This window comes from Martes martes, assembly GCF_963455335.1.
Source record: "Martes martes genome assembly, chromosome: X".
In the NCBI taxonomy this organism is placed as follows: Eukaryota; Metazoa; Chordata; class Mammalia; order Carnivora; family Mustelidae; genus Martes; species Martes martes.
In genome coordinates, this window is record NC_137897.1 from 16,470,566 (window position 1) to 16,483,063 (window position 12,498).

General features: G+C 39.4%; 1 protein-coding gene across 1 annotated transcript in view; it reads left to right on the forward strand.

Annotated features, from left to right (window-relative positions):
• The first annotated feature begins 5,069 nt into the window (after positions 1 to 5,069).
• MBTPS2 (membrane bound transcription factor peptidase, site 2) overlaps positions 5,070 to 12,498 on the forward strand; it is a 39,260-nt gene continuing 31,831 nt past the window's right edge. The window contains exons 1-3 of the mRNA XM_080831330.1: positions 5,070 to 5,259; positions 8,383 to 8,531; positions 11,522 to 11,762. Coding sequence (XP_080687456.1) covers positions 5,185 to 5,259; positions 8,383 to 8,531; positions 11,522 to 11,762 — 465 coding nt within the window. The 5' untranslated portion in view covers positions 5,070 to 5,184. The remainder of the gene's footprint in view (positions 5,260 to 8,382; positions 8,532 to 11,521; positions 11,763 to 12,498) is intronic.

Consider the following 12,498-nt stretch of genomic DNA (forward strand, 5'->3'; position numbering starts at 1 on the left):
TGCTCAGCAGGGAGCCTGCTTCCCCCTCTCTCTCTGCCTGCCTCTCTGCTTACTTGTGATCTCTCTGTCAAATAAATAATTTTTTTAAAAAGTTCTTTATAAAAAAAATGGAGAGGAGTCTTTACCTTAAGTTGGTTCCTATTAAATGGAAAAGAAAGACTTAGTAATTGTGTGGCAGCATCAACACTAGCAATATCCCATAATCACAGCACTAACCAAACATTTTGTGCCACCGTATCCTCCCTAGGTGAGAGTGAACAGCTATTTAGGCTGTAGATTACACTACTGTGTATTTCCAGGTGTTCTTCTCTCCTTCCAGGTGATGACACTCCATCTGCTCTTCTTTTTTAAGATTTTATTTATTTATTTGAGAGAAAGGGAGAGAGAGCATAAACAGGGGGAGGGAAGGGAGAAACAAACTTCCTGCTGAGCAGGAAGCCTGATGCGGGGCTCGATCCCCAGGACCCTGGGATCATGACCTGAGTGGAAGGCAGATGCTTAACTCACTGAGCCACCCAGACAACCCCTCCCTCTGCCTTTTTTGTTAAGTACAACCATTTGACTACTTTTGGCTAATGAAACATGAATGGCAGCAACATGTGCACATTGGGGCCATAGCACTTTACTGCCAGTGGTATACACTCTAGTCTTTTCTTTCTCTGTCCCAGTAAATGCTGAACCTCATTTTGAGCATAATAAAATGGTCAAGTCTCCATCAGCATGCCAAACAATGATGGATACAGAGCACAAAGAAAAATAATTCTTTGCTATTTTTAGCCCTTGGGATTTTTTTTCTTTAAATTTTAATTTAATTTAAAGATTTTTTAATTGGGAGCACCTTAAAAAAAGAAATATTCCTGCACAAAACATCAGACTTTAAAAATCTAAATATTAGGGGCACCTGGGTGGCTCAGTGGGTTAAAGCCTCTGCCTTTGGCTCAGGTCGTGATCTCAGGGTCCTGCGATCAAGCCCCACATCCGGCTCTCTGCTCAGCAGGAAGCCTGCTTCCTCCTCTCTCTCTGCCTGCCTCTCTGCCTACTTGTGATCTCTGTCTATAAATTAAAAAAAATAATAATAATTTTAAAAATCTAAATACTAATATTTTTCATAATGAATTTGTAATAATATTTTAAATTAATATCTAATGTTATATCTCAAGTTGATCTGGTATCTCAGAAGTTTATTGAATGATGTTGATATTCTGCTTCAGCCAAATATGGTTTTTTAATAATGAAGCTATTCTGCATTTAGCAAAAATACATATCTGATGCCCCCTCTAAAAATGATAAAATTATATGAATAATTTTATAATAATAGAGGCTATGTGTCCTCTATTTAAAATAGTTACCTGACAGGGGTGCCTGGTTGGCTCAGCCAATAGAACATACGATCTTGGGGTCATGAGTTCAAGCCCCAAGTTGGGTGTAAAGCTTCCATTAATCAATTAATTAATTTTTTTTTTTTTTTTTAAAGATTTTATTTATTTATTTGACAGAGAGAGATCACAAGCAGACAGAGAGGCAGGCAGGGAGAGAGGAGGAAGCAGGCTCCCCGCTGAGCAGAGAGCCCGATGCGGGGCTCGATCCCAGGACCCCGAGATCATGACCTGAGCCGAAAGCAGAGGCTTTAACCCGCTGAGCCACCCAGGCGCCCCTAATCAATTAATTAATTAATTACCGACAGAAACCTGAAGCGACTTGTAAACTAGGTCACAAATTTGTTTTTAGGAAAAATACTTTGATCTTCTGGAATTCGGGTATTTTTTTTGCTGCCATCTTGCATCCTCTATCTTGTCTCGTCTGCTGCCACCAGCTGGCTGCCACCACTGATAAGTTCCAGAAACCAGAAGGATTCAATTCAGTGTTTTGTTTTAGCTGCTGGGTCCCTGAGGAGAACACCACGTTATCTGTATAAGTAAATTTTTAGGTTGGGAACAGAAAAACACAATCAACTCATTTCCTACATATTTTAGGTAATCAGATAGCCACACAGTAGCTTGTCCCAGCAAGGGGTCCAGACAAGGCTTCAGGCTAACCAAAAAAAAGATCTTAAGTTCATATTCTCTTCCCCAGGAAGAACAGTGTTAAAAACTGCAGTCATTATGTAAGAGTGAACAAAGGCCAGTTCAAACACAATAGCCTACCAACAGTCTTAGTGCAGTTTTAAGTTTTAATAACTTCAGAAGTACAAATTCCACAGACTTAAAACATCTTTTAAAAATAAAAATACTATGGCAGCTGGATGGCTCAGTTGGTTTAGTGTCTGTCTTAGGCTTTGGTCATGATCCCAGGGTCTGGGACCCAGCCAGGATTGAGCCCCGGGGTCCCCGCTCATGGGCTCATCGGGGAACCTGCTTCTCCCTCTGCCCTCTGCTTGTGAACTCTCTCCCTCTCTCTCTCTCTCAAATGAATAAATAAAATCTTTTTTTAATTAAATTTTTTATTTATTTTCAGCGTAACAGTATTCATTGTTTTTTCACCACACCCAGTGCTCCATGCAATCTGTGCCCTCCCCAATACCCACCACCTGGTTCCCCCACCCCTTCAAAACCCTCAGGTTGTTTTTCAGAGTCCATAGTCTCTCATGGTTCACCTCCCCCTCCAATTTCCCTCAACTCCCTTCTCCTCTCCATCTACCCTCGTCCTCTATATTATTTGTTATGCTCCACAAATAAGTGAAACCATATGATACTTGACTCTCTCTGTTTGACTTATTTCACTCAGCATAATCTCTTCCAGTCCTGTCCATGTTGCTACAAAAGTTGGGTATTCGTCCTTTCTGATGGAGGCATAATACTCCATAGTGTATATGGACCACATCTTCCTTATCCATTCATCCGTCGAAGGGCATCTTGGTTCTTTCCACAGTTTGGCGACCGTGGCCATTGCTGCTATAAACACTGGGGTACAGATGGCCCTTCTTTTCACTACATCTGTATCTTTGGGGTAAATACCCAGTAGTGCAATTGCAGGGTCATAGGGAAGCTCTATTTTTAATTTCCTGAGGAATCTCCACACTGTTCTCCAAAGTGTAAAAAAATACCTAAATTTCTTTCATGCTTAGTCTTGGAAATTTTTAAACAGTAATGTATTTCAATTTTTTTCAACGTTTATCTTCAGTTGAGACTAAAACACTTGAAATTTAAAATTACCCAAAATTCACAAAATGAAATAAGTATAAAAGAAATTTAAATGAACTTTCAAGTGATGGCTTTTAAAAGTTTATAGCAACTATATTTCTGAAATTATCAAAATCTTAAAGTGCACTAAGACTGTTGGGGCACCTGTACATGGAAAACTGTGGGGTCTCAGAGTGCTTGAATATAAACTTATAATTTACACCCAACTACATCCAAAATAAGTTGAAACATTTTATAACAACATATATGCACACATGTATGCAAGGAGATGTAAAACTGACTCATGAGGTCTCTTGAAGCTAGAGGGACATGGTGTTAAATTATTAAAACTTTAGGAAAAGGATGGGAGAATGAGGCAAATTAGTAGCAATATCTGTAATACAACTTTCTAGTATTATACTGTCATTTTTCTATCGGAGGCCATTTATATATGAGGGTCTGTTTTTATTAGGGATACTTGTTCTTAAAATAGTATTATGTTCCCTATATTAATATTGATACTATTATTGCTAATGATGCTTTTTCGGAAAAGTTGGCTTACAAAAATATGAACATTAAGAGAATGCAGAAAAACCCTCCATAAATAAGGGGTTGTTTTTTTTTTCCCTTTAGAAGTCATTTAGTTTAGTGATTCTCAATCTCATCTACACAGTGGAATGATGTAAGGACCTTAAAAAATAGTGACTCAGGTCCCACTCTGAGCTTCTGATTCAATTAATCTAGGCTGCAAATGGACATAGGAAATTTTAGAAGCCCCGTGATGATCCTACTGTATAGCCAAGGCTGAGAACCACCACTCCAGGTCAACACTTAATCAAGTATAGGTCAGCATACAAATATGTGCAGATATTTGGAGCTCCAATTTTTAAACACAGCACCAATCTCAAATTTCGTAATGGATGGGGTTGCAAAAAGAACCTAATTTAATCAACAACATGGATGAATCTCAAAAATATTATGTTGGTGGATGAACTAGAGAGTATTATGCTAGGTGAAATAAGTCAGAGAAAAACAAATATACAATTACACTCATGTGTGGAATGTAAGAAACAAAACAGAGGCTCATAGGAGAAGGGAGGGAAATATAAGATGAAATCAGAGAGGGAGACAAACCCTATGAGATTCTTAATAGTAGGAAACAAACCGAGGGTTGCTGGAGGGGAGGTGGGTGGGGGCTTGGGGTAACTGGGCGATGGGCATTACGGCAAGCACGGGATGTAATGAGCACTGGGCGTGATATGTAACTAATGCATCGCTGAACTCTACCTCTGAAATTAATAATACACTATGTTAACTAATTGAATTAAATAAAAAATTTTAAAAAGAAAAAATTATTATGTTGAGCAAAATAAGCCAGACACAAAAGAGTATACTTACTGTATAGCTCTATTTACACAGTTTAAATACATTAGAACAGGGGTGGGTGGGGGGACGGCCTGGGAGAGAAAGGAAGAAAATTCCTGAGGTGCAAATGTTCTCTATTTAGATTAGGGTACACAGATATACGCAGTTATCAAAACTAACTGAAATGGACAATTGAGACCTGCATTATGATTTCGCGTTATGTAAACTACACTCAAATTAAAAAAAAAATAAACATAATTAAATCTGGATGCCTATGACAGGGTCTGCGAGACGGAGACATGACCCGCTGTCTTCACACGACCCCAAACTCTCACTGGCTGAAAAGGAACAGCAAACCCCGGACCAGAACCGGAGAGAATACAGAGCCAACAGCAGGGAGGGCCAGAGCCTAAGAAATCGCTAGAGGGCTGGGCGCTGGTGCCGAGCCGACGCACCCACCTCCGTTCCATGGTGTGCCACGAAAATAAGCCCCCGCGCCCTTTTCCGGTGCGCACATGGCTAGCTGTGTGCTTTCCGGAAGGGTCCGGGGGGAAACGTCGCCACCGGGAAAAAGGAACCGGTGACAGCTTGGTTCCTGCGCGGATGCTGGGGCTGTAGGCGTAGCGCTTTCGGCTCGTTGCAGCTCACAGGGAGGAGGACGCCCGGGCTCGCTTATCCCTCCGCTGCCTCCGCCACTGCCATGATTCCAGTGTCGCTGGTGGTAGTGGTGGTGGGCGGCTGGACTGCCGTCTACCTGACCGACTTGGTACTGAAGGTGAGGGCCTCGGGCCTAAAGCCCAAGCCCGCGGTTTCCAGGGCCGGGCGCAAGGCTCGAGGCCTTTTCCCCTGGCTCGCGCGTCCCGGGCTGGAAGCCGCGGGGCCAGTACCCACGTGCGCCTTTCCGCGTGGCGCCCGGGCCCCGTGGAGTAAATAAAACACGGCGGACCGCGGGAGGGGTGTGGCGGTCTGCGCAGCTGCAGCAGTCGTATTGCGGGGCGGTGCAGGCCCCGCCGCCTTCGGGTCCTGCCAGGGAGGCGCCAGTAGTGGGCTAGGGAGGGCCTGGGCTTTGCCAGACCCCGCGGCAGTGCACCTGGGAGGAAAATAAAAAGTCCGCCTAGGAAAGGCATTGTTCTCCCTCATTGTCTTTAAGGCCACGACCCTCCAAAGACTGTGGTACTGGAATGAATCTAAATCAAGTTGCGATTTAGACCAGCGGTCTCAAAGTTTAAAGTGTATACAATCATTTGGGGTTCCTGTTAAAAATCGCTTTCTGAGTCAACAGGTTTGGGGTGGGGCCTAAGAGTCTGCTTTTGTAAGCAGTTCCCAGGTGTTACCGGTGTTAATAGTCTATAGCGCATACTTCAAAGTAGCATGCCCAGGTAATAAAGATTGAGATAACTAGTTTCTGACTACTCCAATTCTAATTTTCACCCGCTTCTTCACACTACCCTCCTTCCCCACCCCACACGTACACCCCCGGTGCACGGTCCACTGTTTAGCTATTTGGGAAGGGTAACAGAAATTAGGCACACTTGCCTGACCACATGTTTCAAGCAACCTTTGAAACGGTAGTGGGGGGGGGCGAAGGTAACAATAAAGTTATTACAATATACAGATTTTATTCCATAGTACCTTTCTTAAGTGTTTAATAAAAACTTCATGTTACGAATACCGTTCTAAATAGAATATTAGAGTATAGATAGAGTATAAATAGAATATTTAGTATTGTGTGTTTTAGGTGTAACAGTAAAATGAAATGATACTTGTGCTTCTTTCTTGGATTTAAACTTGCAAAGTGAATAGGTTTTACAGTAGAGTCCTTAGAGCAAGGGCTGGGTTCAGCCACTTCCCACCCCTTGTGACCTTGGCCAAATTACTCTCTGTGCCTGGGTTTCTTCATCTTCAAAATGGAGTTAATAATAGTGAGGATCTTCTGAGATTGTAGAGAGAATTACATTAGTTTGTGCACATAAGGCTTTGCTACTCAACCTGAAATTCAAGGACCAGCAGCACTTGCTTTATCTGGAAACTCGTCAGAAACGTAGAATCTCGACCTACAGAATGAGAATGTGTGTATTTACAAGATCCTTAGGCGCTTCCTCTGCAAGTACTTGGCATAGTGTTTAGCATATCATAGCAATACCGGCCACTGCTTCTTTAAACGGGGATTCTGTTTTTAGAAAAAACAAAGCCACGTGATTTCTTCATGTTGCATATATGACAAAAATCCAAAATAAAAAGAACTTTTCAAACCTTTACAGTCTCTGGTCAAGTGTGTGAGGTGATCAGGTTACTTCACTTTCAGTAATAACCCCTAGGTCCCCAACAGAGCACTACCCCTTGAGCAAAAAACCTAACTCTCACTCAGAATATCTGTCTGGGGAATGGAGAGACCTCAAGTTCAGGAGTCTGCACACCTTCAGCTCCTCTGCTTCCAGCTTGGTCTGCTGTTCCACGGTTGGTTCTTCTCAGATTTCCTCAGTAGACATACACTGAAGGAGTGTATCGCTCTACTTTCCCAAGTCCTGGAAAACAAGCAAGTTTAAAAAAACTTCACCTGAAGACTGAGAACAGAGAACATTACAGATCCAAGGGCGAATGGATACCTGTATTCGGTTAGGTCATTTCTTATGACTGATAGGGCTGAGGTATCCTTCTAGAGGCAAATTTCTCAAATGGATGAGCATCAGTATGACAAAATACTTAACTTACTGTAACTGAGGAGTAATAGGGGTCAGTGTCAGGATGTATAAAACAACCTTATGTTATTTGAAATCCTACATTACTAAAGGACTTCAGACTTCCCTAAAGATAAAACTCTTGTTAGGCTGTGTATAAGCAGATCCCTTCAACCCTGAAAAATGTAAGTTACAAGATCCAAGATGGCTTTATATAGGTTTTGTACTTTTATATGATCAAAGGCAGCCTAATTTCTTAGGGTTGTTGCTCATAAGAGGATAGAAAGCACTGATTCCAACTAACTTATTCCCTGTGTTGGATTGGTTGGGGGTCTTCTTAAATTATAATACAAGATCTCTTTTTGTTGTAACAAGGCTTCTAGAACTCTGCTGTCCAGTGTGGTAGCCACTAACTACATGTGGTCATGGAGCATTTGAAATGGCACTAGTCCAAATTGAAATTTGCAATAACACTGACACTGGATTCAAAGGCTTACGTACAAATAAGTAGATGGAATGTAAAGTATTTCAGTAGTTTGTTTTATTTATTACATGTTGAAAGGATAATATCTTAGATATTTTTAGTTTAAAAATATATTTAAATTAATCTGCTTCTGTTTACTTTTTAAAATTAAGAAATTTAAAATTACATATCTGGCTTGCATTTGTGGCTCATATTTCTATTGGACAATGCTCCTCTAAGCAGAGTTCAGCAAACTTTCTGTAAAGGGCCACATGATACGTATTTTAGGCTTTGTGAGCCACATAGCATCTCTGTCACATATTCTTGGTTTTTTGTTGTCTTTTTTTTTTTTTTAAACAATCCCTCGAAAATGTAAAAACCATCCTTAGCTCACAGGCGATACAAAAACAGGCTGTATTATGGGGCCTTGGCTGTCTCAGTCGATAGTACATGTGACTTGATCTCAGGGGTCGTGAGTTCGAGTCCCACACTGAGCATAGAGTTTATTTGAAAAGAAAAGAAAAACAGGTTGTGGGCCACATTTAGCCCATGGGCCATAGTTTGCCAGACCCTGACCTCAACAGACCAGCTAGTCTGAGACCTTTAATATCCTGAAGAATAAACATAAAGCTTTTAATTTATAAGTATTTGGACAGTCAGTATCTTGCTTTCCTATAGGAAAGACTTTTTTGATTTTCTTAAACTTCATACATGTTCTTCAAAACTGAGTGATATGGAACTTTTCTTTCTCTCCTAGTCATCTGTGTATTTTAAACATTCCTATGAAGACTGGTTGGAAAACAACGGACTGAGCATCTCCCCTTTTCACATAAGATGGCAAACTGCTGTTTTCAATCGTGCTTTTTACAGTTGGGGACGGCGGAAAGCAAGGATGCTTTACCAGTGGTATTCTTCATTTTCTTTTTTTGGCTTAAATCAGTCATTATAATCATGAGAAATGCTTGTTAAATGAACTATTTCCATTATTTTCCAATCTACTGAGTTTTAAAATGTCAGCAGTGTAAAACTTTTCTGGTTTTATATGTACTTAGGAGATTACATCATTGTACTTCTGGCATACATCAAAAATCAAGGTTCTGTATCTTGATCTGGGTGGTAGATACATGGGTACACATGTAAGAATTCTGTGAGCTGTGTGTTTGAGACTTGGGTACTTTACTTTGTCAGTTATACACTACTAGAAATGCAAAAACGAGGACGAGAAAGGCAAAAAAGCACTTTCCTTCAGGAAACTAATTCTGTAGAATTCTGTCCCCTGTCATCACACATAGAAACGAAGGTCCTGGGAGTCATAGGATGTCCAAAAGTCTGCAGACATTTTCCTATACTTCTTTTGTGATCTCCCTCCAGGGGAATGATATTTAAAATATGTCACAACCAGTAAGGCATATACACACACCAATTGGGAAAATGGCCAGCCAGATTGTAGCAGCAGGGTTTTGAAGTCCCCTGGCCATGCCAGGCATACCCCTTTATTTTAACAAATTTCTTCAATCAAGGAGCATATAGTATTTATTGTTAAGAGGTTTATAAAGATCTCTTGGACACCTTAGAGATTGACAGGTTTTATAGTTGGCAGAATTTCTAGTGTGGGCATAGGAGACCTTTGTCTAAATTCCTTTTTACTAGAAATTTAGCTCCAACTGGAATAGAGCTAAATGTAAAAAATCATTAAAAAGCAAAAAAAAATGCAATAGCAGATCAAACAAGATAGAAAGAAGAAAATAATAAAGAGCAGAAATCAGTGCAATAAAAATTATACAGAAAGAAAATCAGCAAAGCCCAAGTGTTGGTTCTTTGAAAAGATTGATAAAACCAATAAACCCCTTCCATAATTATCAAGAAGAAAAGAAAACACAGGTAACTAAAAATCAGAATTGAATGGTTAGTATCAAAAAGATAAAAAGTAGCAGGCATTAGCTAGGATGCAGAGAAAAGGGAACCCTAGTGCACTATTGTTGGTAATATAAATGGTGCAACTGCTGTGGAAAACAATATGGAGGTTTGTCCAAAAAAATGAACTAAAATACCACCAAATGGTAGCTACACTTGTAGTGAACACAGCATAATGTATAAACTTGTTGAATTGCTGTGTTGTACACGGAAACTAATGTAACATTGTACGTCAACTATACTTCAATTTAAAAAAAAATTTTTTTTTAAGAATACCATATGATCCAGTAATTCCACTACTGGATATTTACCCAAAGGAAACAAAAATACTAATTCAAAAAGATAAATGCACCCCTGTGTTTATTGGAGCATTATTTACAATAGCTGTGATGTAGAAGTAGCCCAGGTGTCCATCAATAGATGAATGGAGGGGCGCCTGGGTGTCCTAGTTAGTTAAGTGTCCGACTCTTGGTTTCAACTCAGGTCGTGATCTCAGGGTTGTGAGTTCGAGCCTTGTGTCAGGCTGTGCACTGGGTGTGGAGCCTGCTTAATACTCTGTCTCTCCTCCTTCTGCTTCTTTCCACCCCCTCACCTTTACCCCCCTGAAAAATAAATAAAAAATAATAAAAGCTTTTAAAAAAAGATGAATGGAGGGGCTACACAGTAGCTTAGTCAGTTGATCATCCTACTCTTGGTTCCAGCCCAGGTGATGATCTCATTGATTGTGGGATCAAGCCCTATGTCAGGCTCTGCACTTGGCAGGGAGTCTGCTCAAGGCTTTTTTCCCTTTGCCTGTCTCCCCACTCACTCTCTCGTTCTCTCTCTCTCTCTCTCTCATAAATAAATAAATCTTTTTAAAGAAAGATGAATGGATAAAGAGGATGTGGTATATATACATAATGGAATATTAGCCATAAAAGAGAATGAGATCTTGCCATTTGCAACAACATGGGTGGACCTAGAGGGTATTATTCTAAGTTAGGGAAAGACAAATAGTATATGATTCCACTTATATGTGGAATGCAAAAACAAAACAAAAGAACAGCCAAACAAAAACTAAGCAGACTCTTAAATACAGAGAACAAACTGTTAGTTGCCACACAGGAGGTAGGCAGGGGAATGGCTGAAATAAATAAAGAGGATTGAGAGGTGCAGATTTTCAGTTACAAAATAAGTCACAGAGATGAAAAGTACAGCATAGGGAATATAGTCAATAATAATGTAATGATACTGTATGGTGACTACACTTAGCATGATGAGTATTGAATATTATATAGAATCAATATGTTGTATAACTGAAACTAATACAGTATTATGTTAATTGCACTTCACTTTAAAAAAATCAGAATTGAGAAAAAGGCACATTACTGCCTATTCCATAGACTTTTTAAAAAATGAAACTACTGTGAACAATTCTATGCCTATAAATTTGATAATTTAGATGAAACGGACGAGATCCTTGAAAAACTTATAAAAAGTTAGAAAATGTAATAGTTTATTGCCAATTATAGAAGGGTAATTTGTAACTATTAAAACAGTAGAAGGAAACTTGTTCAATTTTACCATATTAATATTTAAGCTCATCACAAAATATAGCTAAAATAAAATGCAAACAAAAGAATTGGTAGAGGAAAAAAGATATGAATGTCTACAATGTCAAAAGAGCTTTCATAATTATATGAGAACAAGATCAAAACGATTCTTTGTAAACGGGTGAAAGGCATGAGAGGAAAGAAGCTTTTTATTGGGAAGAGTATTCAGCCTCTTCAGTTATGAGAGAATTATAAATTATTACAGTTGCTTGGAGAGATCCATGCCTGTGCTTCAGTCACATACCTAAAATTCAGGTAAGAAGACAAGGCAGATGTAGTGAAATTTTTAGCCATTATTTTGAAGCTGTGAAATGTGGCTTGTCGATTAATTTGTTAACCCCTGAATTATACGGAATTGTATGTTTATGTGATTTTGTTTCCTCCCAACAGGTTCAATTTTGGAATGGTGTTTGGTGTAATTGCCATGTTCAGCTCTTTTTTCCTCCTCGGGAAAACGCTGATGCAGACTTTGGCGCAAATGATGGCTGACTCTCCCTCTTACTCTTCTTCCTCTTCTTCCTCTTCCTCTTCTTCTTCCTCCTCTTCTTCTGCTTCTTCCTCTTCATCATCTTCCTCTTCATCCTCTTCCTCCTCCTCCTCACTTCACAATGAGCAAGTGCTCCAAGTTGTGGTAAGTACCTTTTTTTGCTTTTTAAGTTTATCACAACACAAATATAAGGTATTTTTTTCTAGCTAGCATAACTCCTCTCCATATTACAAATATGGAAATAGATGAAAAGTCTCACGATTTCTCGAACTGCCTGCTTAAACAAAAATATTAATAGGAATCTAGCAAGGATTTGTTGGAATATGTGGTAGCAGTAGTAGTAGTGGTAGCAGTAGTGATACAACAAATGTACCACCATCAAGACTGTCAGCAATTACACAGATACTTGATTTAATTCATGTTGTCTTCTTGAGGTCTTAAATGACTGTTTCTATCAAGAAATGAGTTGGCCTATCTAAGATCTCTATACTGAATAAATAAATTGCATTTTAGACCTCTCCTCTTCATGGCTTTCAGACTCTAACCAGTAATATCCTTTTATTTAAAGATAAAAGACCTTGAATGGTCACTGTGATTTCCTGATGGGAAGAATACGCTGAATATTACTCCTTTGACTATAAGCTATTTATAATGATTCTCACTTGAAAGCACACGTATAAACCTATATACCTTACTGATGCATGTCTCCAGAGTGTGGAAGGGTGCTTTACCACCGAGTAACTTTTATTTCAGATTTTTTACATATATGTTTTTATTTCCAGTAGTCATGGTTGTTATGTTCTTTATCATGCTTTTATTAATGGAATAGACTATTTAAGAGCTAGTTACCAATTTTTTTAACTCTTCTTTTTGTGGTTTC